This window comes from Ursus arctos, unplaced genomic scaffold (assembly GCF_023065955.2).
Source record: "Ursus arctos isolate Adak ecotype North America unplaced genomic scaffold, UrsArc2.0 scaffold_8, whole genome shotgun sequence".
Taxonomy (NCBI): domain Eukaryota; kingdom Metazoa; phylum Chordata; class Mammalia; order Carnivora; family Ursidae; genus Ursus; species Ursus arctos.
The window spans coordinates 67254117-67279359 of NW_026623100.1; the positions used below are offsets into that span (position 1 = coordinate 67254117).

Below are 25243 nucleotides of genomic sequence, written 5' to 3' on the forward strand. Positions count from 1 at the left end.
CTCAGGCCCCGCCCTTTCCGGTGCGCAGCTCGTAAAAAGGTCTCGAATGCTCGCCTTTCTTCTTTCGGCCTTTTTTTCGTTTCAGGATCGTTTCGCTCCGGCGTCTTTTCGGAAGGGGATATTACGTCAGCACGTCTCGGCGTGAGACGGCGATAATCCGGGGTGTTGGAAAGCTTCCGGCGGAGGTTGGATGTTGATGTCCTGGAGTTGTTGTGTTGCGGTCCAGTAGAGCGGGCTCCGGAGGCGTCCGGAGGAATTCCAGTGTTTGCTGCAGTAACCATATCAGCCCGCCAAGATGGCGATGCAAGCGGCCAAGAGGGCGAACGTGAGTATCTGGCCTTCTGCAGAAGGGGTGGGGGGAGGACCTCGCTGCTGGACTTTCTTAACGGCGTGGAACTGTGTATTTTGCCCCTCCTCGGTTTCCCAGGCCAGAGTAGCCCAGAATTTACTGTCTTATCGCTGGGAGTTCCATCTTGGCCCCATCCTTACAGATGCGTTTTGAGCCACAGTTCCGCCTCCACCGTTTTGAGAGTTCCCTCGGTCTCTTATTCTGGTGTCAGTCATAGTGTTAGCCCTACAGCGTTTGTTGCTTGATCTTCACCTAGGACCTGGCAACGGGATCTTCGCCCGAAAGTCAGTAGCACAGACAAGTCCCCAGTGAATAACCTAATAGCTCACAGGCAACCAGAGCCTGGGATTCTCCTCAAGTCACGGAGGTTTTTGGATCCTTCATCAATGTCTTAATATGTTTGAGCACCTACTATGTACCAGAATTGCGAGATAGGAAACAATTCAAAAATTAAATTTACTGAAAACCTACTGTGTGCCTGACACTAGTCTACGTATTGGGGATACAACAGTGAATGAAACAAAAAGCCCTTCTGTTTACATTCTAATGTTAGAGAATGGGGTATTATAGAAACCTAAGAAAAAATAAAAAGAGGTAGGTCAGCTGTAGGGCTGAGAGGTATAGGATAATGAAGACAGAAAATTGGACATGGTGAGCTGCAGAATTTTGGTGACCTTGATGATGATCATTTCAGTGGATGAAAACTTGGTTGCAGTGGGATGAAAAGAGGATGGAAGTTAAGAAAATGGAGACAGGGGCGCCTGGGTGGCACAGCAGTTAAGCGTCTGCCTTCGGCTCAGGGCGTGATCCCAGCCTTATGGGATCGAGCCCCACATCAGGCTCCTCTGCTATGAGCCTCCTTCTTCCTTTCCCACTCCCCCTGCTTGTGTCCCCTCTCTCGCTGGCTGTCTCTATCTCTGTCGAATAAATAAATAAAATCTTAAAAAAAAAAAAAAAAGAAAAGAAAATGGAGACAGCTCTTTACACAAGTTTTCATGTAAATAGGGAGTAGAGAGATTGGATGATAGTTGACTTTTTCCTGTTTTAAGATGTGTGATATAAAGTGTATTTGTATGACAGTGAGAATGATCTGGTAGAGTGGGAGAAATTGATGATGTGGGAGAAAGATGAGGTAAGTTCAGGAGTGAAGGTTTCGAGTAAATGATAATGGGGGGGTGGATATGGATAAATTTAGATTGGTGGGTTTAGTGACATGAATATAAGTACTTACCATTTGGTCATATATATTTTCTTCAATAAGTAAGAGGCAAGATCAACCCCTGGGATAGGCAGGGAAGAGGTGACAGCCCAACTGAGATGTAAAGGAAGTGGTGGTAAGGTTTGAGGAATGAAGAGAAAGTGTGATACAGTGTTTTACAGAGTTGAGAAAGCAGATTTAGGAGAGAAGTGTGTTATAATTGTAAGTGTTGATTGTCTATTTGAACTCAGTCTGAAATCTTAAATCTAAAACTTCATTGTACTTATTTGTTGACCATTTGTTAATGGTTTGAGGGCAGGGAATAAGTATCAACACTTAGCTTAATGCCTTAAGAAGCTGCCAGTTCAATAGTTGTTGAGCAAATTAATATCCAGTATGTAATTGAATATGTTAATAAGAACATAGGAGTGAACTCTGGTTGGGAGATACATATTTGAGATTCACCAACTTTGGAAACCATGTGTGTGGTTAAGAGATCAAAGAGAGTGTAGAATTAAGGGAGAGTATACAAAGGGTCAAAAAGGAATCTAAAAGTAAAACTGTGGAAGAGCATATTTTAATGGCAAAGAAGAGTGAGAAGAACTAGCCAGAGAGGTAGGAGGAAGCCAAGGAAATTAAGTGTCAAGAATACTCAACAATGTCAGAAGCCTCAGAAGTTAGGTGTGATGAAAATTGAACACTGCAATTAAAAGGTCTTAATGCCAGGTTGCCTGGGTGGCTCCAACGGTTAAGCGCCCCACTCTTGGTTTCGGCTCAGGTCTTCATCTTGGGTTTGTGGGATCCAGCTCCATGTTGGGCTCCGTGCTCAGCGCGGAGTCTACTTGAGATTCTCTCCTTCTGCCCCTCCCCACCGCTTTTATAAGGTTTGTTAAATCTTTGTATACGATTTTTTTTTAAAAATGTCTTAGCATAAAAGTATTTTCATCAGTGCTGGGGTGGACGCTGGGTTGTGGTAGGTTAGTGAGTGTCAGTGAACTAAAGATTATGAGGTAAGTGAGTATAGACTATCTTTCCAGATGCTTGACTGAAAGAAAAGAAAAAAGCAAAATAGGATAGTAAGTAGAGAGCTGATAAATTCAGGGAAGGCAGAAACCTTGTTTTTTTCCTTCACTGTGTAATCCTAATACCTAGCCTGATGGGTGCATAGAGAAGGTGCTCATTGAATATTTTGGAAAGAAGGAAGAAGGATATAAATGACTATTTTGTTTTGCATGACAATTGCCAGGATATCAGCAGCTGCTCACCTAAGGAATAGAAGCCAGTGATGAAGGAAAGACTGTAAATTCAAAAGAGAGAAGATAATCGTTGATATAACAGTTTCTTGAAAAGACCACATAAGAGTCATCAATGGGAGTTTTATTGTCTAGGAAACAGGAACAGTTCCCTTCATTCCCATATATGTCTGAGGCATTGAGGACTTTTAAATGAGGTTGGAAATCCTTGTTTAACTGCAGTGACTGGAAGCCTGGGTTTTATAGTAGCCCCTTACTAGTTCCTACTAATACTCGTCCCTAAAACTAGTGCCCAGTTGTTTTTCTGAAAAGCATGCCATTTTCAGGAATATCAGATTATAATTTTTTAAAAAATAATTCTTATTCTTGACTGTTATGTGGGGTTTTTTTGTTTGTTTTTACTGTGAGGATTTATTATGAGAAATTATTTTTAGGTGGGGGCACTCCTGCCTCTGATTACAATAATAGTACATATTTCTCATTTTAGATTCGCCTTCCACCTGAAGTAAATCGGATTTTATATATAAGAAATTTGCCATACAAAATCACAGCTGAAGAAATGTATGATATATTTGGGAAATACGGACCTATTCGTCAAATCCGAGTGTGAGTCTTACTGAGACTTTTGAAATGTTTTTTCAAGAAAATGATTGTATAATCTCAGAATTATAGCTGACAGCAAGGCCTAACCAAGAGCCTAGAGACTAAATGGATTGAAATCTGGGAGATGAGATTTTTTTGTATGGAAAAAAATGAGACCTTCCTGATCTAGCTCGGTGAGAGCCAAGAATAGTAGTTGTGAAATTAGAGGAAGCATGAAGTAGTAATGAATGGTTTGAGGGGAATGGGTGGGAAAAGAAAGAAGCAACATTTATTGCGTAACTATTATTTGTAAAATCAGATATGATACTTTGTTTTTTATATGCATTAACTCAAATTTTCTCTCCTGTCTACTTTACTGACTCTGGAATTTCTGAATAAATTGAGTAAGGAGGTATACAAGTAACTGAGAAAAATGATTTTTTTTCCCAACTACAACTTTCTATTGAAGATTTATTTTTTATTATTTTTTCTACTGAAGATTTAAAAGTATATGGGAGAATAATTGCAACATGAGTTCAGGCTTTAATTAAATCTAAAAATTGGGGTTCATATATTTAGATATTTATTGAACATCTACAAAATGCCATTTGTTGTAATAGGTGCTTCTATTTATATCACCAACACTACAGCCCTGTGTGGAGGTGATAATTGTCTGTTTTGTTTTGTTTAAAGATTTATTTATTTGAGAGAGAGCACGAGCGAGCATGGGAACAGGGAGGGGTAAGGGGAGAGAGAGAGAATCCCAAGCAGACTCCTTGCTGAGCACAAGCACTCCCAACGCAGGGCTCAGTCCCAAGACCCTGAGACCATGACCTGAGCTGAAACCAAAGGTCAGACAACTGACTGAGCCACCCAGGCACCCCGATAATTGTCTGTTTAACAGGTGAGACTACCAAGGCCCAGGGAGTACAAGTACTTTTCTAGCTTCACACAGCTATTTAGTGATAAAATCTCTGGTTCTAAGTTGAATATTTACACTACACAGATCCATAGCTAGTGAGACTCTAATTAGAATAAATGGGCCACTTACCTCAGAGTTCATCTGGGAAAAAAAATTTTTTAAGTTTATTACTATGATTATTATTATTTTTTTAAATAATAACCTAACACAGGGGCTCAAACTCACAAGGCACACACTTCTACTGAGCCAGCCAGCACCCCTGAATATCTCTTTCTTAATAAATTTTCTTTTGTGACCTGAGAGCTTCTTCTTGGCTTTTAGAATTCTGTGAGATCTTGAGAGATTCTCCGTTTAAATCATCACTTTCCCTTCAGAAAGTAAACCGAGTGCTAGCAATACATCATCATTGGTACTCAAGTGGGGATGGAAATGAAGTGTTACAGACCAGCCATCCTCTTTAGGAAGTCTCAGTCCTTTTGAGTATTTGATAAAGGCTTTGGACCCTTTTCACAGAACAATACACAAAACATTTTGCATATGATTTCAGTGGGTACACAAAACCTAGGTTAAGAAACCCTGTTCTAAACATAGAAGAATAGTATATAGAGGTCCCCTGACTTGGATAGCAGAAGATAAGATTCTGCTTCAGGCCCTGCAACCCTAGACAAGTTGTCCAACTTTTTGGTTTTCTGTTCCCTCACATGTAAGATAATCTAGATAGACTGTGCCTTTCAGCTTTTAACATGGAGGCAGCAGGATAAATTTATTGAATTGGATGTAAGACCTAAGTTCAAATACTAGCTGGACGTCTTCTAGTCATATATTAACTGGGCAAAATATTTAATCCCTCTGAGCTTCAATTATTTATAAAACACAGTCTTCCTAACCTGTCTTAAAAGAATTTGAGTAAGGATCAAACTAGATCATACCTGTGAAAGCGCTTTGTCATGAAGTATTTCCTTCCCAGTGTGCATGAACCACGCCTCTGTGCTCCCACAGCACCTTCTGTGAACATCTTTTAACACATGATTTTGCTGTTGTCTGTATACTTGTCTCTCTTGCCAGCCTGTGAGCTCCTCCAGGACAGGTATTATATGTTCTTTTCATTTTGGGATGATAGCTTTTGTGCCTGATACATGTTAAACACCCCCTGTATATAAGTAAATGAATAATACAGAAAATGGTTGTGATTGACTTCTGAAAGTGTTATAAAATTTATTGATAGTACACAAGGAAGAGATGCTTACATCGGTGAAGTTAGTGTTTCAGAGAGCCCAGGTAGATAATCAAGCAGTGGCATCTTTAGAAGGGTGCATAGTAGCTCAGGACCTTTGTAGTCTGGTCCCTCCATTTGGAATGGTTTTCACCTGGCTCATCTCCTATCTGGCTCCTCATTCTTCAGGTCTCCACTTCAGCGTCACCTTTTCAAAGAGGTTTAGTTTATCCTGACCACCCTAGCATTAAGTCATCCTTGTCCTCCCAGTAATCTCTGTCACAGCTGTCTACTTCCTTTATAATATTTCTCATCTGTATTTATCTATCTTTCTCCCACTTGGGTAAAGTTCCTTGGAGAGAACATGTTTGTCTTTTTCACTATTCTGTTTCCAGTGCCTGTCATACAGAAAGAACACAATATATATTTGTTGAATAAATTCATAAAAGCAGGAATTTGGGTCCAAATTATAGATTGAGAAACACTTTTTTGTTCCCTAGCTGTGATCATGCTTTATCACATATTTGGCACCTAGAACTAGGGTGACCAACCTTCCCAGTTGGCCCAGGACCAAGGGGTTTTCTGGGACATGAACTTTCAGTGCTAAATCCTGGACAGTCTTGGGCAAACTGGGATGAGTGGTCACCCTTCCTGGCAGACAGTGCTTTGAACTTTTTAAAGCCCTTTCATATCTTTTACCTCTTGATTACTAAAACACGGAAGGCGTCAGGCATGTGAGAGATCCTGATATGGCTGTTAGACATATGAAGCCGCTGAAGCTGAGCGAGGTTAATGCACATGATTAGGTTTTCTTATTCCTACTCTGAGGTTTACCACCAATCAAGAAAATAATGTTGGCTCAGTGCCTACCATACAGTAGGTACCGGTTACATACTTCCAGAAATTGAAGGTACAATACGGTTAAGATACTAGATTGATAGTTAGCAGCTAGCACACTTGGAGATGAGAATCTTTAAAATGGTGTTGGTACCCATCCCTGTTCTAGTTGCTAAGAAGATGTAAGAGGAAGAGATACTTTTGTTTTGATTTTTTTTTTTTAGGCTTCCAGGAGAAAGAGAATTGGTGGGAGAGAGTAGATCTCCACTTTTCATATGTTTTTTAGCACTTGTGTGCATGGTGCTGTGAGAAAAAAATGAAATATAAGACCTTTCTTGCCCAGTTAATAAGAACTAAAATATTAAGTTCTTTATGTTTTTATTCCAAAGGAGAAATAGGTAGGCTTTTTGGCAAAATCTCTGGGGCAGTGTTTTTTTCTTTGGGTAATCCCCAACTTTCAAAGCTAATGCATTATTTTTTTTTAATTACAAAAAAATTTTTTTAGGCTAATCCATTCTTGAAAATTAAGTCAAAAGTCCAAGAGTTGGGGTGTCAAGCTGGCTCGGCAGGAAGAGCACTCAATTCTCTTTTTTTCTTTTTTTTTTTTTAAGATTTTATTTATTTGAGAGAAAGTGAGAGAACAAGAGAGAAAGCACAAGAGGGGGGAAGGGCAGAGGGAGAGGAAGAAGGAGACTCCCCACTGAGCAGGGAACCCGACTCGACTTGGGGCTCCATCCCAGGACCCTGGGATCATGACCCGAGCCAAAGGCAGACGCTTCACAGATTGAGCTACCCAGGCACCCGAGCACACAATTCTTGATCGTGGGGTCTGAGCTCCATGTTGGGTGTAGAGATTACTTAAATAAATAAATAAACTTAAAGAAAAAAATGTCCAAAAGTTGTTAGACTGTTCCCAGACAGTAAGGAATATTATAAAGTCCCTCATTGGGCCCATTCAGCCTGACAGCTTGTAAGCATTCAAGGACACTGGCACTCTGACCACGCCAGCACCCCGTACCTCTCCCATTCCCATTTACAGGAAGCATAAGCTCTGACCAGGGCCCAACGTTGTAGTCTTGTCCTGGATCAAATTTTAACAGGTACCTCCCCTTCCCATGGCCTGCTACCTTTGCTTGACCCTATGTGGGGACTATGACAGATGGAGAGGCAGTCCACGGTCTTAAACCTTATTCCACAGTTGGCACTGGGTGGCTAGAACACAGATGGAGGGGTCCATCTTTATCACACTGGGAGCATAAGCTGAGTGGGACCTGTGCCCACTGCCCCCACTGACAAGCACATGGCCATCTGCTGCCTGCAGTTTGTTGCTCTTCACACTTCCCTACCTCCCTGAGGAAGGAAGCTGGTGAGGTGAAGAGAGGAGGTGGCAAGGAAAACCTACACAAGAAGCAGCTCCATATCCTCCATCGAAGTCCAGCTTCCACTTCTATCCACCTTCCAGCACTCTCCCTGGCTGGCAGATGACCCCACCCACAAGGCAGATCACTCCCTCCCACCTGCCTTGGCCAAAGCTGGACCCTTCTCCCAAGCCAAACAGGGCTGTGTAATGCATGGGAGTGCATATATTATTAAAAATGAGTGTATGAAAAGTTTAGAGTTGACCGTACCACGTCTTAGAAAAGCAATGAATCTTCTAAGTGGGAGAAACCACATTAACTCTTTACATCCTTTCCTGGCCATAAAGGATAATGGTTGGCTGTTTTCCTAGACATCATTTATAATTTTGCCATCTTCTTCATAGGGCTTCCACCCCACCCCCGTCTACAGACACAGGTTTTATTTTTATGGATTTGATAAACCTTAGTAAAATACTGCTCAAAAACATTTGTTTCCTGCATTGATGGAGACTGTATTGTCTTTAACTGAAACTAAAATTAGAGTTAGGGAGGGGTGCCTGGCTGGCTCAGTTAGTGGAGCTCATGACTGTCGATCTTGGGGTTTTGAGTTCTAGCCCCATGTTGGGTGTAGAGATTGCTTAAAACAAAGTTAGAGTGAGGGAGAAAATTAAAATCTTTAGAAACAAGAGACTAGTTACCAGGTAATAATGTGATAAATAATTTAAGTATTGGTTCTGTTGCATAAATGTGCAGTAGGAAAAACCTCATTCTAGACATTGCTGACTGATAGGAGCCATCACTCCCAAATACTGTACTTTCCAGCTTAAGACTGAGAATTGGGGGTGCCTGGATGGCTCAGTCAGTTAAGTGTCTGCCTTCGGCTCAGGTCATGATCTCCAGGTCCTAGGATTGAGGCCCAGTTGGTCTTCCTGCTCATTGCGGAGTCTGCTTCTCCCTCTCTCTCTTCCCCCCGTGCATGTGTCCCCCCCTCCCCGTTACACATGCGTGCACGTGGCTGTCTCTCAAATACAATCTTTGAAGGAAATAAAAAAGACTGAGAATGAGTTCTTAGTGTGAGAAATAGGAAAGACTAGAACAGTAAACATGAAGACTGGGACAAAGTTTCAAGCTAGTTCTTTGCTGCTAGTGCTTTGGTAGCTGTAGTAGGAGTCCTGACAGCAAGTTTAACCTGCAGCTCTTTTACTTAAAAAAGAAAACAAAAATTAACCTTAATTCAAGAAACAGTAGGCTTATCCAGCATACCTATCCATAATGCTTATTTCCTCTAACAGTGTTCAGGTTGATCTCAAAATACTTGAACTCCAGCTATGTCTTTAATCTTTTGTGGTTAGTGGTTTAAAAGACAGTTCTGGGGGCGCCTGGGTGGCACAGCGGTTAAGCGTCTGCCTTCGGCTCAGGGCGTGATCCCGGCGTTGTGAGATCGAGCCCCACATCAGGCTCCTCTGCTATGAGCCTGCTTCTTCCTCTCCCACTCCCCCTGCTTGTGTTCCCTCTCTCGCTGGCTGTCTCTCTCTGTCGGATAAAAAAAAAAAAAAATCTTAAAAAAAAAAAACGACAGTTCTGTTATTCAACTATCAGTGCTCGGGTAAATGTGTATTTTTTTCCACAGTATTTATTGTTTATTTATAAAGAGAAACTATTCCATAGCTCAACAATCCTGTTTCATAGTTCAGGAATACAGGTCAGTGACAAATTTCCATGGAACTCAACCCAAAGAAATTCTTTACATTCCAAAATCACTTTGCACTCTGAAAGATACCAGCCTTTTTCATCTCCTCAAAATCTCTTATGGAATCATAATTTCTGTAGAAATCTGCATATCCTTCTTTCTTGGTTTGGCCACAGCAAACTTCTAGAAAGCTGCAACCCCAGGGAATGCTCCAACAATATGAAATTGCAGATGCTTGGCCAGAAGGCCTCCCATCTGAGGTTTCGTCAAAGTCTGGAAGTCATGGTAGTTACTCTCCTTAACATCTGACCTCAAACCCAGCGTCTTTCCTAACTCAGGTAAATGTGTATTTTAATTAAGTCTGATTTCACTCTGCAGGGGGAACACACCCGAAACTAGAGGAACAGCTTATGTGGTCTATGAAGACATCTTTGACGCCAAGAATGCGTGTGATCACCTTTCTGGATTCAATGTTTGTAACAGATACCTGGTGGTTTTGTACTATAATGCTAACAGGGTAAGTATTAGCCACAGTCCTCAGTGCATGGGGAGCCCATGTTAAGTAGTGTACCATGAGGGGAAGAGTATACTGTGAGTTCCTATCTCGCTAGTGCTGTTAGTGAAATTTCATTTGACTACAGATCAGTAACTGTTAACTTTGGTGCTTATCACATTTCAGGCATTTCAGAAGATGGACACAAAAAAGAAGGAGGAGCAGTTGAAGCTTCTCAAGGAGAAATATGGCATCAACACAGATCCACCAAAATAAACGTTTTCTGCATTTTCATTTTAGACTAAAACCCACCATCACCCTTTTCTTATTTTTAATTAATGCTGAATGTTGTAATTTCTTATTCGAGATTCAAAAGGACTTGCTTGAAACTTTGATACATGTTAGAATATGTTATATGAATAAATAAACTTGTAACTTTTTGTAAAACACGTCAGTGTTTTCTCTTAAACTTTCCCTTCTTATTTGATACCAGAAAACAAATCAGCAGTTGAACTGTATCAAGAATTGTTTGGTGGTAGGTGGTCACAGAGACCAAGCTTCTTAAGAGCAGGGAGCTTTTTGTATTCTTAATGCCTCTGATGTCCAGTCCAGTGCTTAGCCATCAAGGGAAATTTTTAGAGTGCTGTCATTTATTGCATGTTAACAACTCACTGAAGGTAGGAAACTCCATTTTACAGAGATGTGTTGGTTGAATGAATAAAATGTTTACATAAAAAGTTGCTGTAACGTCAACCAGTATTAACCATACCAGTACATTTGAATAATACTTGCCTTACAGTTAACAAAATACCTTTGTCAATATGGGTACCCCATCCTTAAAACAGAAGTCAGTTCTAGAAGTGGCCATTCAGATGACAGCACATTGTTAGAAATTTGAGAGCATGCTTCTTGGGTAGTGGTGTTGGTTGTTACATGTCTAAGATTGTATTATGCAGTCTTTTCCTTTAGTTAATAAGTGTCCGTGAATATCTTAGACCTTAGTTCATAGTATATCTTTGCTATAAATAGAATATTTAAGCTTATTCTTATAATCATATGCTCCCATGGAATGGAAATAGTATGGTTATTACCACATTTCATCATAGCTTGGCAGCTTGGAGGAGATAGCTATAATTTTCTTTTTATAGTTTAGTCATGGGCCAAATGGAAAAACATGGACCAATTGTTTTGTATATAACTATAACCCAAAATCAATTTGAAGACTACAAGCACTGGATCATTTAAATGGACAAAAAGCATCTATTCTACTTTTAAATGCATTTAGCTTTGATATCTATGCTTACTTTAAGATAATATGCTCTTTTATACTTCTGGTACTGTCTTCTCAAAGCCTACTATTGAAAATGAAGAAATTATTCCTATTAATTATGTCAGTACTTTTTGAAAGCACTGTAAAAGACTAGAAAGAACCATTTCTAAGAAGGGCAGGGAGATAACAAAGGAGCCATAGCTTTAATTTTCTTCTGAATGCTTTTATGGATTCCTTACTAATTTGTGTAATGCATGGTGTGCCTTTAGGTATTTACCAATGTAAAAATAATTTTTTTTAAAGATTTTATTTATTTATTTGACAGAGATAGAGACAGCCAGCGAGAGAGGGAACACGAGCAGGGGGAGTGGGAGAGGAAGAAGCAGGCTCATAGTGGAGGAGCCCGATGTGGGGCTCGATCCCATAACGTCGGTATCACGCCCTGAGCCGAAGGCAGACGCTCAACCGTTGTGCCACCCAGGCGCCCCCTAAAAATAATTTTCTAAAAGACTTTTTTTGTAAGGGGAAAACAGACTTCGAGTGTGCTTTGTCTAAGTGGCAGACTGGCTTGCTCTAGTGGAGTTTTAAGTTAATAACAAGGGGAAATTCCTTCTATTGACAATTATGGCCAGTCCCTTCGTTTGGATTAGTATATCTGTTAGCTGAGTTTCATGACCTAAGGCTAAGAGTTTTAAAATTCCAGTCGTCCAGGGCACCTGGGTGGCACAGTTGGCTGAGCGTCAGCTCTTGGTTTCAACTCAGGTCATGATCTCAACGTCGTGAGACTGAGCTCCATGTTGGGCTCTGTGCTCAGTGTGGAGTCTGCTTAAGTTTCTCTCCCTCTCCCTCTGCCCCTCCCCCCTGTACTCTCTCTCTAATAAATAAATCTTTAAAAGAATTTTAAAAATTAAAATGTCCGATTGTGGGGCACCTGGCTGGCTCAGTCAGTACAGCATGTGACTCTCGATCGCATAGTCGTTAAGTTTGAGTCCCATGTTGGGTGTAGAAATTACTTAAAAAATAAAATCTTTAAAAATTCCAATTGTTTGGCAATTTTGTGGCCTGTCCCAGTTAAAAGAACTTGAATTCTGTAGATAAATCTTGAGCACCTACTCTGTGCCAGGTCTGTGTGTGCTAAGAAGCTGAGGCTATACTTTTAATCGGTCTTTTTCTACACCAGGCATCTAAGGCTATTTTTCAGACTGCCGCTTTTTTTTTTTTTTTAAGATTTTTATTTATTTATTTGACAGAGATACAGGAGAGAGGGAAGACAAGCAGGGGGAGTGGGAGAGGGAAAAGCAGGCTCCCCACTGAGCAGGGAGCCTGACACAGGGCTCAATCGCAGGGTCCCGGAATCATGACCCGAGCCGAAGGCAGACGCCCAACAACTGAGCCACCCAGGCGCCCCTTCAGACTGCTTTTAGGAGTACAAGGGACAATCGTGCTCGTGCACATGTATGTGTATCGATGTGTGCCAGAGCTGCTTTACGTTCACCGAGGTTAAATTTTGAGTTTCTAAGAAAGATTTTGTATGAGTAGACTGGAAATTTGAAGATGACTGATACGACATAGATCTCATTACCACTCTCCTGCTTAACAACTCTCAGTGGCTCTCCCAGGACAATGTCCAAACTTGTTAGCATACTGTCTCATAATTTTCTGCATCATCTTTTAAGAGCGCCAGTAAAGCAGAGCCTGCAAAGCCTAGCATATCCTTTCCAGGTGCTAGCCAGTAGTTACTTGCATTTGTTTGTTTTGGTTCTCTTGGTGGGTGTCTCCCATGACCCCTTAACCTATGAATAGTCTACACTGAGATCTTTTTTCAGCTCCACAGTGGACACCTGAAATGGTTCTTGATGCCATTTTTAATTTTATCCTGCTGGTGTCACAGCAGAAAACAGGAGTATGTCTCTCATAACAGGCAAAGTTCTGAGAAATTATCAGAGACATTCGTGTCATTGAAAAAACCTGGGAACTAAGACATTCTGAAGGAAAGACCCCAGAAAGGAATGAGTGCAGCACCCTCTGGCTGGTCTGCTTCTACAACAGAAGTGAGACCAGGGGTTGGGTGATTAAAAGCAAAGCGCCCCCTTTCTCATTTCTTTTCCTCCATCTTAAAGCACTGCCTCTTAACTCCTTGATCTTCAGCGGAGGAATACAGCCAGGGCTTCCTGGAGACTAAAGGGGTAGATGAAGCAGACAAGATGACATGGACCTATTATCATTCGTATGACATTATGTGACATGTATCAATGAATCTATGCGGGAAACTAAGTACTAACCTACCAGCCTCTCCTCAATCTTAATCCAAGGCCTCACTGACAGAATAGCCCCGACTATGGCAAAGAACTTTTCTCACCTACGTCAAAAGAAAAATCTCTTAGCCACATTGCCCCAGGCTCCCTTGGCAAACACACAGCCCACACCAGTAAGTGGGCTGATGATAAACCCTAACTGGGAATTCCCATAAGTTATAGTAAATATAGATGGAAATAAGCAGTATATATGGAAACAAGTTCAGAATCATACATTCTCAGAAATAATACCCCAATGTAAGAGCAAAACTAGATGAAACTAAGCAGTAAATGCAAAAACAAGCTCAAAACCACACATTCCTTTTCAAAAGTAAGTTCCCAGCGTGAGTGAGTGTAGGGCTCGAAGACCTAACACACCTTCATTCGTTCAGGCGTAGTGTTCTTTTCCTGCTGGGTGAGAACTCGTCCCTCTAAGTCCAAACACAGAGAGATTGCAAGGTCACGCAAGTGCTCAAATCCTATGTTGGACTGCTAGGCTATGGGGTTTGAACACAATACATTCCTTCGGTTATTCGGAGAAGAATTCTGAGCCTGTGAGGCGAGTGGCAAGTTAATACCTACCTTGTAGGGCTGCTTAGAGGGTTGGTGGCAATTTTATTTAAAAATATATAGAACAAGGCCCAGCATGTACAAAACTCACATCATAGCTATTATGTTTATTATCATTCCTGGCTACTTGGAAGGCTCCTTCCCACTCTTTCCCAAGGGCAACTGGTTATGTAGTCCTTAAAGCACTTCCTTCCTACAATAAGGATGGACAGGAATTTGTCAAGCACAGAGCCTTTATTTTACATATCATTTCCGAGGAGGACATTGTGTAAGTCAGCAGCCAACAGAATTGCTAAGAGAGAAAGTGACAGCAAAGGTAACTGGCTCAAGTCCCTCTGTGTATACCATGTACATTTCATGTCTGAGCACCTTGTGTGTCTGGCTTAAGTAAGGCAGTGTAGATTGTGCGAACGAGAAATCTGTATTCTGTGATCAGAAATGGCTACGACATGCATCACGCAAAATGCACAACCTGAAATGTTTTGATCTGCAACCGAAGTTTCCTCAAGCAAAGATGCGCGTGTACGATGATGAACACATACAGAGCAACTTGGGCAGAGCATGGATAATGCTGTGGGGCAGTGAGGTTAGCGCACTGATCAAGAGCCCCAAGCAGGAGGAGCCGTCCCAGTGGCAGAGCAGGCTAGGAGGGTGAGCAGCAGCCATCTCCAGCCACCTCGAGTTCCTTCCTGCCTTCACTCTAAGTTGAGCAGCTCCACGTCAAAGATGAGGGTGGCATTGGGAGGGATGACACCAGGGTGGCCCGTGGCTCCATACGCCACATCGGGGGTGCAGGTCAGCTTCGCCCTCTGCCCCAAGCTCATCTAGCAGGGATGGGGGCAGATGGGGAGAGGAGAAAGAGGACCCAGCTTGATTTAAAAGAAAAAAGTAAGATAACTATGGCATTTTCCCACACCATCCTCAAAGTAACTCCGAAGATCTGAGATGAATTTTCTATGGGGCACACTGAAGTGATGCCGAATTGAGATTCTGCCTCAGACTAGCAGAGACTTCACTGCGGGGCAGTAACTTCCACCAAGTAGTCCCAAATTCATTCATCCAACAACCACTGCTGGTTATTCAACTAGTGCATGGCCCCAACACTTCGATTGGTTCATTATTGTTCCTCACCCTCTTCCAAAAGAACCTAAAGAGGGCATGTAAAGAGCACACATCCAAGTACACACTCAAGGAGATAAAGGAGCAACCATTAAAGATGTGAAGCAATCAGAGGCCACCGCAAGGTGTGGAGGGCTGAGAGAGCTACTCTAACAGAGCATCGTATGGCTTCAGAGACCAAGGGAGAAAAGCATGAACCAGGGCTCATCACAGCAGTCATCAAGGACACCTGGCACTGGTGGGACAGGTGAAATTTGAAAAAATCGATTTTTAAATTTTGAATAACCAACTCAAAAATTTGAATGGCTCGGTTAATAGTACTGTATCAATGTTAATGTGTAATTGATCACAAACTCATGTAATTTGATCATTGTACTATGGTTATGTAAAATGTTAACGTTTGGGGAAGCTGGGCAAAGAATATATGGGAACTATTTCTGTGATATTTTTGCAAGTCTGAAATTTTTAAGTTAAAAAACAAAAACAAAAACAAAAACCCCTTGGCCTCCCCACCCCTCAACTCTCCTGCTGCCTCTGTCCCAGACAGCTGGTAGCTCGCAGGCCTCCGAAGCTAGTTCTGAGCAAGCCTGGAGGGTTGTGCTTGGAATGAGAGCCCCCAGTGACTTAAAGGAGTCATGCTGGCAATGAGAGGGAAGGGGTGGAGGCACAAAGCCAAGGACAGAATCTGGATGGCGTCCCCATGCCCTGGCAGCAAAGTCAAAGCTGTGGCTGTCTGTGATAGGGCAAGGGCAGCGTACTGAGCCCAGACTCCAACTCCCCGAATTCTCCCTACTGAGGATTCCCATCCTACCTGGGCTGCACCCTCTTCAAAACCCTTGATGACTTCCTGTTTGCCAATTCTGAACTTGAAAGGTTTGTTTCTGTCTCTGGACGAATCGAATTTCTTTCCATTTTGGAGCATTCCTGTGAAAGCAAGAATAGGATGGAGAAGAGCGGTGGTCATGAGTTAACTCCCAGTTCTGGGGCCGCATGTCTAAAATGGAATTCCTATTTGGCACAAACTGTGCCTCTTCCAATCTCCCCACCTGTCCTGTTGCCCAAGCAAGAAACCCAGATACTTTGCTCTACCTTACCCCACGTGCAGCCTATCACTAAGTCCTACACATCTCTGCAATCTACTTGCTTTCTCCATTTCTACTGCCACCACCCCGTGACTGCACCACGTCCCCATCATGTCTCACCTGTGTGCGGAACACCCTCTAACTGGTCTTTCTACTCCACTCTCACTCCTCCATTCCAGCCTCCACATGACACCCATGACTGTCTTTTATAAACATGTATCTGATCATGTTACTCCCTTGCTTAAAACACGTCAATAGCTCCCCGAGGCAGAATCTAAATGCCTACACTGCACACAGGCCCTTCAAGATCCAGATATATATATATATATATAGCCTGCCTGATAACCCCTCTCTGCTCTCCCCTGCCTCTCCTTCCCCCCATGTCCTATTCAGGGCACACCTTTCTCAAATACCTCTGTGCTTTACAACCTTTTCTGAGCCACTTCCTCAGCCCGAAGATGTTTCTGCCTCAGGTTGCATCCTCACCTGCTTTTCACAAGGTTCCCTCAACACACAAAACCCAAAGGCCATATCATCATCCCCTTCCTGCAATGAACAGAGCAAAGTGAGCCAGTCAAGGGTGGCCTCCAGACCCCATAAAAAGGGCCTGTTTGAACCCGGAACACCCCGATGCTGTCTCCAGCAGTTTGGAGCATCCCTGAGCCTCCAGGTGTGGCTGCCTTGTCATCCCTGACGTACAAACACTTCTCATTCCTGCTGCCTAAGGCTCAAGAGCTGTTTTTCTGTTTTTAGTTCGTTTGGTGATTGGCTCAAAGATCAGACCTACTGTAAACGATGCTCTCCCACGATTTCTTCCTGCAGCCTGCAGACCACAACAAAAGGCAATTTGAGACCAGAGAAAGATTTGGCCTATGAGTTCAGAGACTGGATTCTGACTTCATGCTGGCACTAACTCATTGTGTAAAGTTAGGCAAATCACTTCCTTTCTCATGGTCTCAGATTTGCCATGTTTAATGTGGGAGGTCTGGACAAGCTTAGTGTCTGAGCATCTATGACTCCACTTCCGAATTCCTACCACTTATATACGAGTGACAGTCTCATTTTTCTACCTTCTGGGTAGAATAAATTGGACTCTTGCCCTGGGTACAAAATCAGGCAAAGGAGAAAACCCTGTGGCTATACAGATGGATACTAAGGAGATGAAATACAAACTCATGCATGATACAGGTTAAGATATTCAGATACACAGAGATACTCATGCGGGCGCATGGGCACTTATGCACACACTTTCAGAAGAAAGACCCTCATGGTCAAACAGATGCTAAGAAAATATTTAAATCCACAAATCTACATACATTCACACAGACACATACTTGGACAAAAACACATATGTGTATGCACACACACACTCCCTTTGAAGACTGGCTTTCTCATTCCCCAATTTCTTCAGGTTTCATACGACTTAATATACTTCAGGACACATACAGTTATCTACTGCTACAAGTTCAGCCCAAACCATGCGGCCCAGAAAAAGACCCACATATACGTGGTTACCTGATTCAACAAAGGTGCCACGGCAATGCAACAGATAAAGGATGATTTTTTTTTTTATTAATGTTGCTGGATCAACTGCATATCCATATGGAGAAAAAAATGAAACTTGACCCCTACTTTATGCACACATAAAAATCGATTCCAGATGAATCACAGAATTAAATATGAAACATAAAATAATAAAGCTTCTACAAGATAACAAAGAGAAGAACATCTTCATGACCCAGGGACAAAGATTTCTGAACTGAACACAAAAGTACTAACTATAAAGGAAAAGATCGATACGTAGCACTTCATTAAAATTAAGAACTTCTAGAAGTGCCTGGTTGGCTTCATAGGTTAAACATCTGCCTTTGCTCAGGTCATGACCCCAGGGTCCTGGAATTGAGCCCCGCATCGGCTTCTTGCTAAGTGGGGAGTCTGCTTCTCCCTCTGCCTGTCGCTCCCCCTGCTTGAACTCTCTCTCTGGGTGTGCTCTGTCTTTTTTTGTTTTAAAAAAAAATTAATTAAATTAAGAACTTCTATTCAAAAAATGCCATTAAGAGAGTAAAAAGACAAGCTCTGGCATGGGAGGTGATTGGAATCAGTATAACTAACAAAAGACTCATACCTAGAATATATAAAGAATTCCTGGGGTGCCTGGGTGGTGCATAAGCGTCTGACTCCTGATTTCAGCTCAGGTCATGATCTCAGGGCTGTGAGATCGAGCCCTGGGTTGGGCTCTGTGCTGGGCATGAAGCCTGCTTAAGATTCTCTCTCTCCCTCTCCCTCTGCCCCCCGACCCCATGCTCTCTCTCACTCTCTCTCTCTCTAAAAAAAAAAAAAATTCCTTTAAAGACAGCCAACCTAATTTTTATAATTGGACAAAACTTGAGCAGACTAAAGAGGATATCCAAATGGTCAGTAAGTGCATGAAAAGGTACTCAACTTCATTAGTCATCAGGGCAACGCCAATCAAAACTACAAGATACCACTGGACATCCACCTGAGTGGACCAAAAACAAAACAAAAACATGAGGATGCCAAGTTGACGAGGACGCAGGAGAACTGGAACTCTCACACATGGCTGGTGGCAGTGGAAATCGGCATGACTACTTTGGGAAGCTGTTTGGCAGTATCTGCTAAAGCTGAGCATTGGTATAACCCCATGCCCACCTAACTCCACTTCTGGGCGTATACCAACCGAAATGTGTACATATGTGCACCAAAAGACACCTACGAGACTGTTCGAAGCAATACTACTCATAATAGCCAGAAACTATCAACAACCCAAATGTTCATCAATTGTTGAAAAGATAAATTGTAGTATATTCATCACACAATGAACTGTACAGGACTAAAAAAGAACAAATCAGGGGCTCCTGGATGACTCAATCGGTTAAGCATCTGACTCTTGATTTCAGTTCAGGTCATGATCTCAGGGTCATGGGATTGAGCCCCGAGTCGGGCTCCACACTCAGCACAGAGTCTACTTGAGATTCTCTCTCTCCCTCTCCCTCGGCCCCTCCCCCCACTCGTGTGTGTACTCTCTCTCTCTCTCAAATAAATAAATAAATCTTTAAAAAAAAGAACGAACCACTTTCACAGACATAATCTCACAGACATAATATTGAGTAAAATAAGCCAAACACAAAAGAGAAAATACTCTATGATCCCATTTATATGATATTCAATAACAGGCCAAGCCAAACGATGGGGACAAAGGTGTGAATGCTGGTTACTTCCGGGAGGTGTAATGACTAGGAGGAGGCATGAGGGAGATGCCTGAGCCTGGGGGTTCTGGAAATGTATGTGTTGGTCTGGATGGTAGTCATATATAAGTGTAATCACTTCGAAAAATTTCATTGAGCTGTACATTTTAGATTTATGTTCTCTACTGTGTTTATATTTAATTTAAAAGTTTACCAAAAAGTCCCATACAGTCTCTTGCTGGGTTTGATGAGACAGTCCTTCCCCAAACCAGAGGCACTCATGGCTAATGTTAGTGTTTAATGAACATTGCCTGCTCTCTGTATCTACTATAAAAAGTCTTTGCAAAAGGATGTTGTGGTTTTAGTAACTTGATAAGTACTGGTCTGTCTACAACATGTAGAACAGATAAATCAATTACACAGGTCAGAGGCCCCAGAGGACTCATGGTAATTAGGCCACATCACCGGGAGATAAAACACAGCTCTAGCCCACTGACGTCAGCGACCGGCAACACAGCTGTTGAGAAATACCCACACTGTCTGCCTAGATTTAACCTGGCACTTCACACTGGCCCAGAGAACTGCTAAAAATGGCCCCATCTGAATACGTCCTAGGAATTAAACTGGCCTTGCTGTCTGCTAAGTGGCTGTCACCAAGTTTGCCACATTGGGAAGCAGGTCACAAGGCAGAGCACTCGCCCCTCTGGGAACAAATACCTGCTCGTGATCTTTCTGCCAGCCGTCCTCAGGAATCCATCTAGAATGTTCCTCAGCCCACCTGACCTTCCAGTACAGAGCATCCAAGAGGGATCAGCAGAGATGTGGGGGGCTCCAGCACCCTGAGACAGGCACGGCTGTCACCCCCCCACCCACACTGCATCAGAGACCCTGGATCACTGGTCTCTCCCACTCCCCAGAGCCCCAAAGAAGGAAGGAATCCTCCCTTTTCAACTGTGTCCCCAGTGCCCAGGACAGCATCTTGCACACAGTAGGTACTCAACAACAGTAGGCAAGTCAAATAGTCTATTTTTGAAAAAAGAAAGGAAATGCTGAGGAGGTCAACCTCCTCTTCTGTAATAATATTGTAAGAGGAAAAAGGAGTCTGTAGAGAAGAGCAGGGCTCTCAGAGCTTTAAGAAGGGATTCCAAATATCAGACAGAACCAGGAGGGCCAGGCTCCACAGAGGGCTCCTGATGGTGCAAGTGGGGAAGGGGTAACCTTGCAAGCCCCCTTTCCCATATGCACAAGGCTGGCTTGAGAAATGGGGGGATAGCTGGTCAGAGGGAGACCTGGCTATCTGAGGCTTTGGGCCTGAGCCAGGGCGCAGATACCTCCGGAGAGGAGTATCAGAGGAAAGGCCTCCCTCGGGAGGGGCAGGTCTGGGTGAAGCCTGAGGGAGCAAAGCCTACCTGTGTAGTGCACCACACACGTCTGTCCCTTCTTGGGAAATGTCCTTCCTGCAAGGAGACATGACAGCAGATGAATGAATAAGGTATTGGAGAAAGTGACCTGGGACGTTCAGGTGTGACTGTGACCCAGAGGTCTGGCCCACATTCCCCTCCATACCTTGGAGATGCCCATGGCTCTAGTTCTGGCTCCCTGCCTCCTGTGAGCCAGATTAGTCTCTTCACCTCTCCTTATTTGATTTGAACTTTATACCCTTGGGTTCCTCAACTCCACTCTCTCCTTGTTATTTTCCTTTCCTTGACTGCTCCTTTTACTTTCCTTCATCCATTCTACAAACATTTCCTGACAGCCTACTATGTGCCTAGACCAGATTTCAGAAACACAGAGCAATCTATGAACTCATGGTGAAGTTAGGGAAACAGACACATAAATAAATAATAGATTATAGTGCAGGATGATGACTGCAAGCAAAGATTAATAAGCATAATCATTCACAAATATTTACAGAATACCTACTATATGCGAAGCCTGGGCCTGATTTCAGGGACCTGGCAGTAAACCATACAGACAAGATCCCTAATCCTTGGAGTTTACATTCTAATGGAGGGAAACAAACAGTACTCAGATAAACAAGACAATTATAAATTATGATAATTCTCTAAAGGAAAGAAACACAATGACAAGTTAAAGAGACACAATGATCAGACCATTTTAGAAAGGGTGGTCCAGGATGGCCTCTCAGAAAAGGTGACATTTGGGCTGAATCTGGAAGAATGAGCAAAATGCTGGGAAAAGCACTGCAGGAAGAGGGAGCTGCAAGTGCATAAACCTTGAGGCAGGAAAAGATTGGAGCATTTGCAGAATAGAAAGAAGACTGGTGACTGGAAAGAAGAGAGGGAGAGGGAGACAAGTGGGAAAGAGCCGGATCATGCCTGGTATTGTGGGGCTGGATTTAACTCCAAGTGCAATAGGAAGCCACTGGAGGGTTTTAAGCAAGAGAATGACATAATCTGAATTAAGATTTTATAAGATCACTCTGGCTGCTGTGTGTAGGATGGACGGTTAGGCGCCTGTTGCAATAATCCAGACAGGAAATCAATTATGGCTTGAATTAATGTGGTGGCAGCAGAGAAGAGAGCAAAAGAGATGTATTTGGGAGACAGGGCTGACAGGGTACATTAGTGGAGTGGAGATGGGGTCCAGGATGAGGGAGAAGGAGAAATCGAGTACAATGCTTGAGTTTTCAGTTTGGGCAACTGGATGGACAGTGGAACTAATTCCAGGTGGGGAAGACTAGGGAGGAGCAGATTTGAGCAGTTGGCAATCTTGAAATGCCTATTAGACATCTGAGTTTATATTGCAAGTAGGCAGATGGAGAGTCTGCACTGGAGGTATAAATCTGGGTGGAATTTAAAGCCACAGGCCTGGATAGCAAAGCTTTGGGAGGCTAACAACTGAGCCAATATGTTGAGGACTCTATGGGGAGTCAGGGAAGGCATCAGAGAGGAGATAAGGGTTAAACTGGGTCTTAAAAGATTAATAGTTTGCTAGAGGAAGTAAAGGGAGGTAATCTGGGAAGAGCGAACAACACATTCAAAGGCCCAGAATCAAGAACTAGTGGGATCCCTGTCTGGCTCACTGTTGTAACCCCAGGACCTAGCACATTGTACATGTTCGATAAATATTTGCAGAATGACTGGTGTGTTTAACCACTTTGCAGGCAGCTTGCCGAAGCTAGAGAAAAAGGTGGTAGTGGGAGTAAGGGCTGTAGTAAGAAAAGAGGCTCTACTGTGGAACATAAGACTAGACTAGCTTACTATCTGTCGGGAGAAGGAAAGGGAAGATTCATTAAAATACAAGGCAGAGGGCCGGGTGGGGGAGGAGCAGAATGGGATGGGACCGTCAAACATGCATTTTAAAGGGTCCTCAGGCTATGGTGAGGAAAATAGGCCGTGAGTTAGGGAGACCCAATGGAAGGCAGAGAGCTGAGACTGGAGGTGGGGAGACCAGTTTAGAGGATGTGCAGAAATCCAGGTGAGAGATGGTGGTGGATGGAACCAGAGCAGGGGCTAAAGGGATGGAGCCTAGAGATTTTCAGCAGAAGGACCAAGTCCTGTCAGACTTGCTGTGAGGCTTGACCAAGACCCGGTGTCTCTAGTGTTAACAGTACAGTAGCTTGGTCCTTTTGTGCTTTCTTGACTCAAGGGTTTAGACTGTTAAAAGCAGGCCAAAGCTCTTGCAGGCTTCCTCTAAAAATCTAATCTCCCTCAAGAGAAAATGCCCTTTGTCCTTGGCCAGAGAGGGAGGATAAGCAGAGAAAACTCTAAAGGCTACTTTGAGCTAGGGAAGGGAGAAGAAGCCTCCAGCCCCTTGGCAGAACTCAGTGGCAGTGCTCTGGGGTGTGACAAAGTCTCAGGGAGATGCTTCCTGGGACCCAGCCTCATGGTTCCCAGGGTGGGCAAAGAAGCCTGTACCTGCGGGGTGATAAGGGTAGGGGCTGGGCCCTCTAAGGACCATTGCCTTTAACAAGAACCAAGAGGTCCTCCAATTTCCTAGAAGGGGTGGGGGTTGTCGGTTATGTCTCACATGAAGTTTGTCTATCAAATTCTGCAGAAATGGGGGCTCTGGACTGGATTAAGTTTCATTTAAAAATTAAAAAATGGCTATTCCTTGCACATCCAGACCCAATTATACAAGAGATGCCTGGCTTGGGAAAGTGCGTGGTGCCAGTTCTGGGGGCAGGGAAAAGGGAATAACAGAGGAGTGCTTGGGAGTGGGGAGGACAAGGAGCATGAGTTGTTTTGGACTTGCTGAATTAGGTATCCGTGGGACATCCAGGTAGAGGTCGAGCCGCAGCTGGATAAATGGACCACCTTGAACTCGGGTCGGAGATCTGGGCTAAAGGCTTAAGTTTGGAGGGCATCGGTTTGAGACGGTAATGAAAGCCATGGAAGCGTACAGGATGGCTGGAGAGGCTGAGTAGGGCGGGGAGGATAAAGCAAGATGCAGAGGCGGCGGAGGGAGCGCTTCTTCCTTCCCAGACTGGCTCGGTCCCCACAACATCTCACCGCCCAGCCCACAGGGGCCGCCCGATCGGAGGCCCGACGGGGGGCGCGTTAGAAAGGATTGCCCCAAGCAGAAGGGAACCCTTCCAGCTGTCCCCAGAGCTCACCTAGCAGGGCAGGGAAAGCAGAGCTAAAGCCCTGCGCTGGGAAATCAGCAGTAGCAGATAACTGAGAGGTTACAGCCGCTGCAGCGGCGGCCCGAGGCCCCCGGGGCGGTGGCGGGCCGCAGACCCCCGGCTCCTGGCCGCCGCCTTCGATCCCCTAGGTGAGCCGGCGCGGAAGGGGATGGTGGAGGATCGTCTGCTAGACCCCCCAACAATCCCGTCTGGGGTCTCCTCCAGCCGCCCCATCCTATGCCCTCCCCCGATTCAGCACCCTCCGCGCTACCTCAGAATCAGACCCCCGCCCGCCCGGCTCCGCCCCGGGACCCTTCCTCCTCCCCCGGCTCCGCCGCCCGGTACCGTCTCCCGGGGAGATGGTCTCGATCTCCACGCCCATCGCAGTCCCACTGGCCCCGCCTCCGAGGGTCCCCGCTGCTGCCCCGACCCCGGCTCGGCTCCGGCCCTGGCCCGGCTGGCGCTCCGGCTCGCCTCCCCGCCGCCACTGCAGAGCCGGAGGAGGTGCGGCGGGAGTCGGGACCTGCGCGGGGAGGGGCCACGGGGAAGGGGGCGGCGGGGCGGAGCGGCGCGGAAAGGTGGGGTCGACTGGGGCGGGGCCCGGGGGAAGGGACCCTGACGCGGCTGCTCCAGAGCGTGGCCAGGCTAACGGTCATTAACTGGGGAGGATGGCGAGGGAGGCATGAGACACCCGCGCATCCATCCATGCATCCATGCATCCATCCATTTATCCATCGATCTATCCATCCGTTCCACACAGATTTATCTAGCATCTACTCTGTGCTAAGCTCTGGGGAGTCAACCCGGTCCCACAGACTAGGGGAAGGCCGGCAACTAAACCAACACTTTAAATAGATGCGCTCACTGGAGTTCAGAACGTTATGGAAGCACCTGATAGGTACTTACCCTAGCTCGACTGCCCGGAATGTAGGCGCATTCTGGGGATGCGCGGGGCGTGGGGGGGGGGGGGGAGGCGGAGGGGAATGGGAGGGAGGGAGGAAACCATTCATTACCCTACCGCAACCACCCTAAACCCCTATTCACCATTCCGCGTAGTTCTGCCCCACTCACAGGTAGTTTCCCACCTTTCAAGGCAAAGCACTGCGCCCTGCGGATACCAATTAAATTAAAGCAGAATCGCTGTCGTTAAAGAACGAAATTTGTGACGGGTGGGGACACAGAGTTAGTTACAGCGTGGAGTGATTCAAGCTGTGAGATG

General features: G+C 44.4%; 2 protein-coding genes across 3 annotated transcripts; one reads left to right on the top strand and one right to left on the bottom strand.

Moving 5' to 3' along the window:
• The first annotated feature begins 2 nt into the window (after nt 1-2).
• On the top strand, nt 3-12207 carry SF3B6 (splicing factor 3b subunit 6). The gene is made up of 4 exons (XM_026519739.4): nt 3-325; nt 3288-3406; nt 9781-9919; nt 10082-12207. Exons 1-4 carry the CDS (start codon nt 296-298, stop codon nt 10169-10171), a joined length of 378 nt encoding a protein of 125 aa, XP_026375524.1. The 5' UTR covers nt 3-295; the 3' UTR covers nt 10172-12207.
• Nucleotides 12208-12219: 12 nt separating this feature from the next.
• Nucleotides 12220-24523, bottom strand: FKBP1B (FKBP prolyl isomerase 1B). 2 transcript variants are annotated; one of them, XM_026519752.3, is made up of 4 exons: nt 24370-24523; nt 20846-20893; nt 15960-16072; nt 12220-14853 (listed from the first exon to the last, which is right to left on the bottom strand). In XM_026519752.3, exons 1-4 carry the CDS (start codon nt 24404-24406, stop codon nt 14725-14727), a joined length of 327 nt encoding a protein of 108 aa, XP_026375537.1. In that variant the 5' UTR covers nt 24407-24523; the 3' UTR covers nt 12220-14724. The 2 variants fall into 2 exon arrangements, with proteins under 2 accessions (XP_026375537.1, XP_057165335.1); XM_057309352.1 differs by having other exon boundaries at nt 14817-14898.
• Nucleotides 24524-25243: the final 720 nt, after the last annotated feature.

Coding starts and splice junctions, on each gene's coding strand:
- SF3B6 (XM_026519739.4), top strand. CDS start 296: ATGGCGATGCAAGCGGCCAAGAGGGCGAAC. Junction 326..3,287: donor AAGCGGCCAAGAGGGCGAAC/GTGAGTATCTGG, acceptor TTCTCATTTTAG/ATTCGCCTTCCACCTGAAGT. Junction 3,407..9,780: donor CCTATTCGTCAAATCCGAGT/GTGAGTCTTACT, acceptor TTCACTCTGCAG/GGGGAACACACCCGAAACTA.
- FKBP1B (XM_026519752.3), bottom strand. CDS start 24,406: ATGGGCGTGGAGATCGAGACCATCTCCCCGGGAGACG. Junction 20,894..24,369: donor GACCATCTCCCCGGGAGACG/GTACCGGGCGGC, acceptor GTCTCCTTGCAG/GAAGGACATTTCCCAAGAAG. Junction 16,073..20,845: donor GTGTGTGGTGCACTACACAG/GTAGGCTTTGCT, acceptor TTGCTTTCACAG/GAATGCTCCAAAATGGAAAG.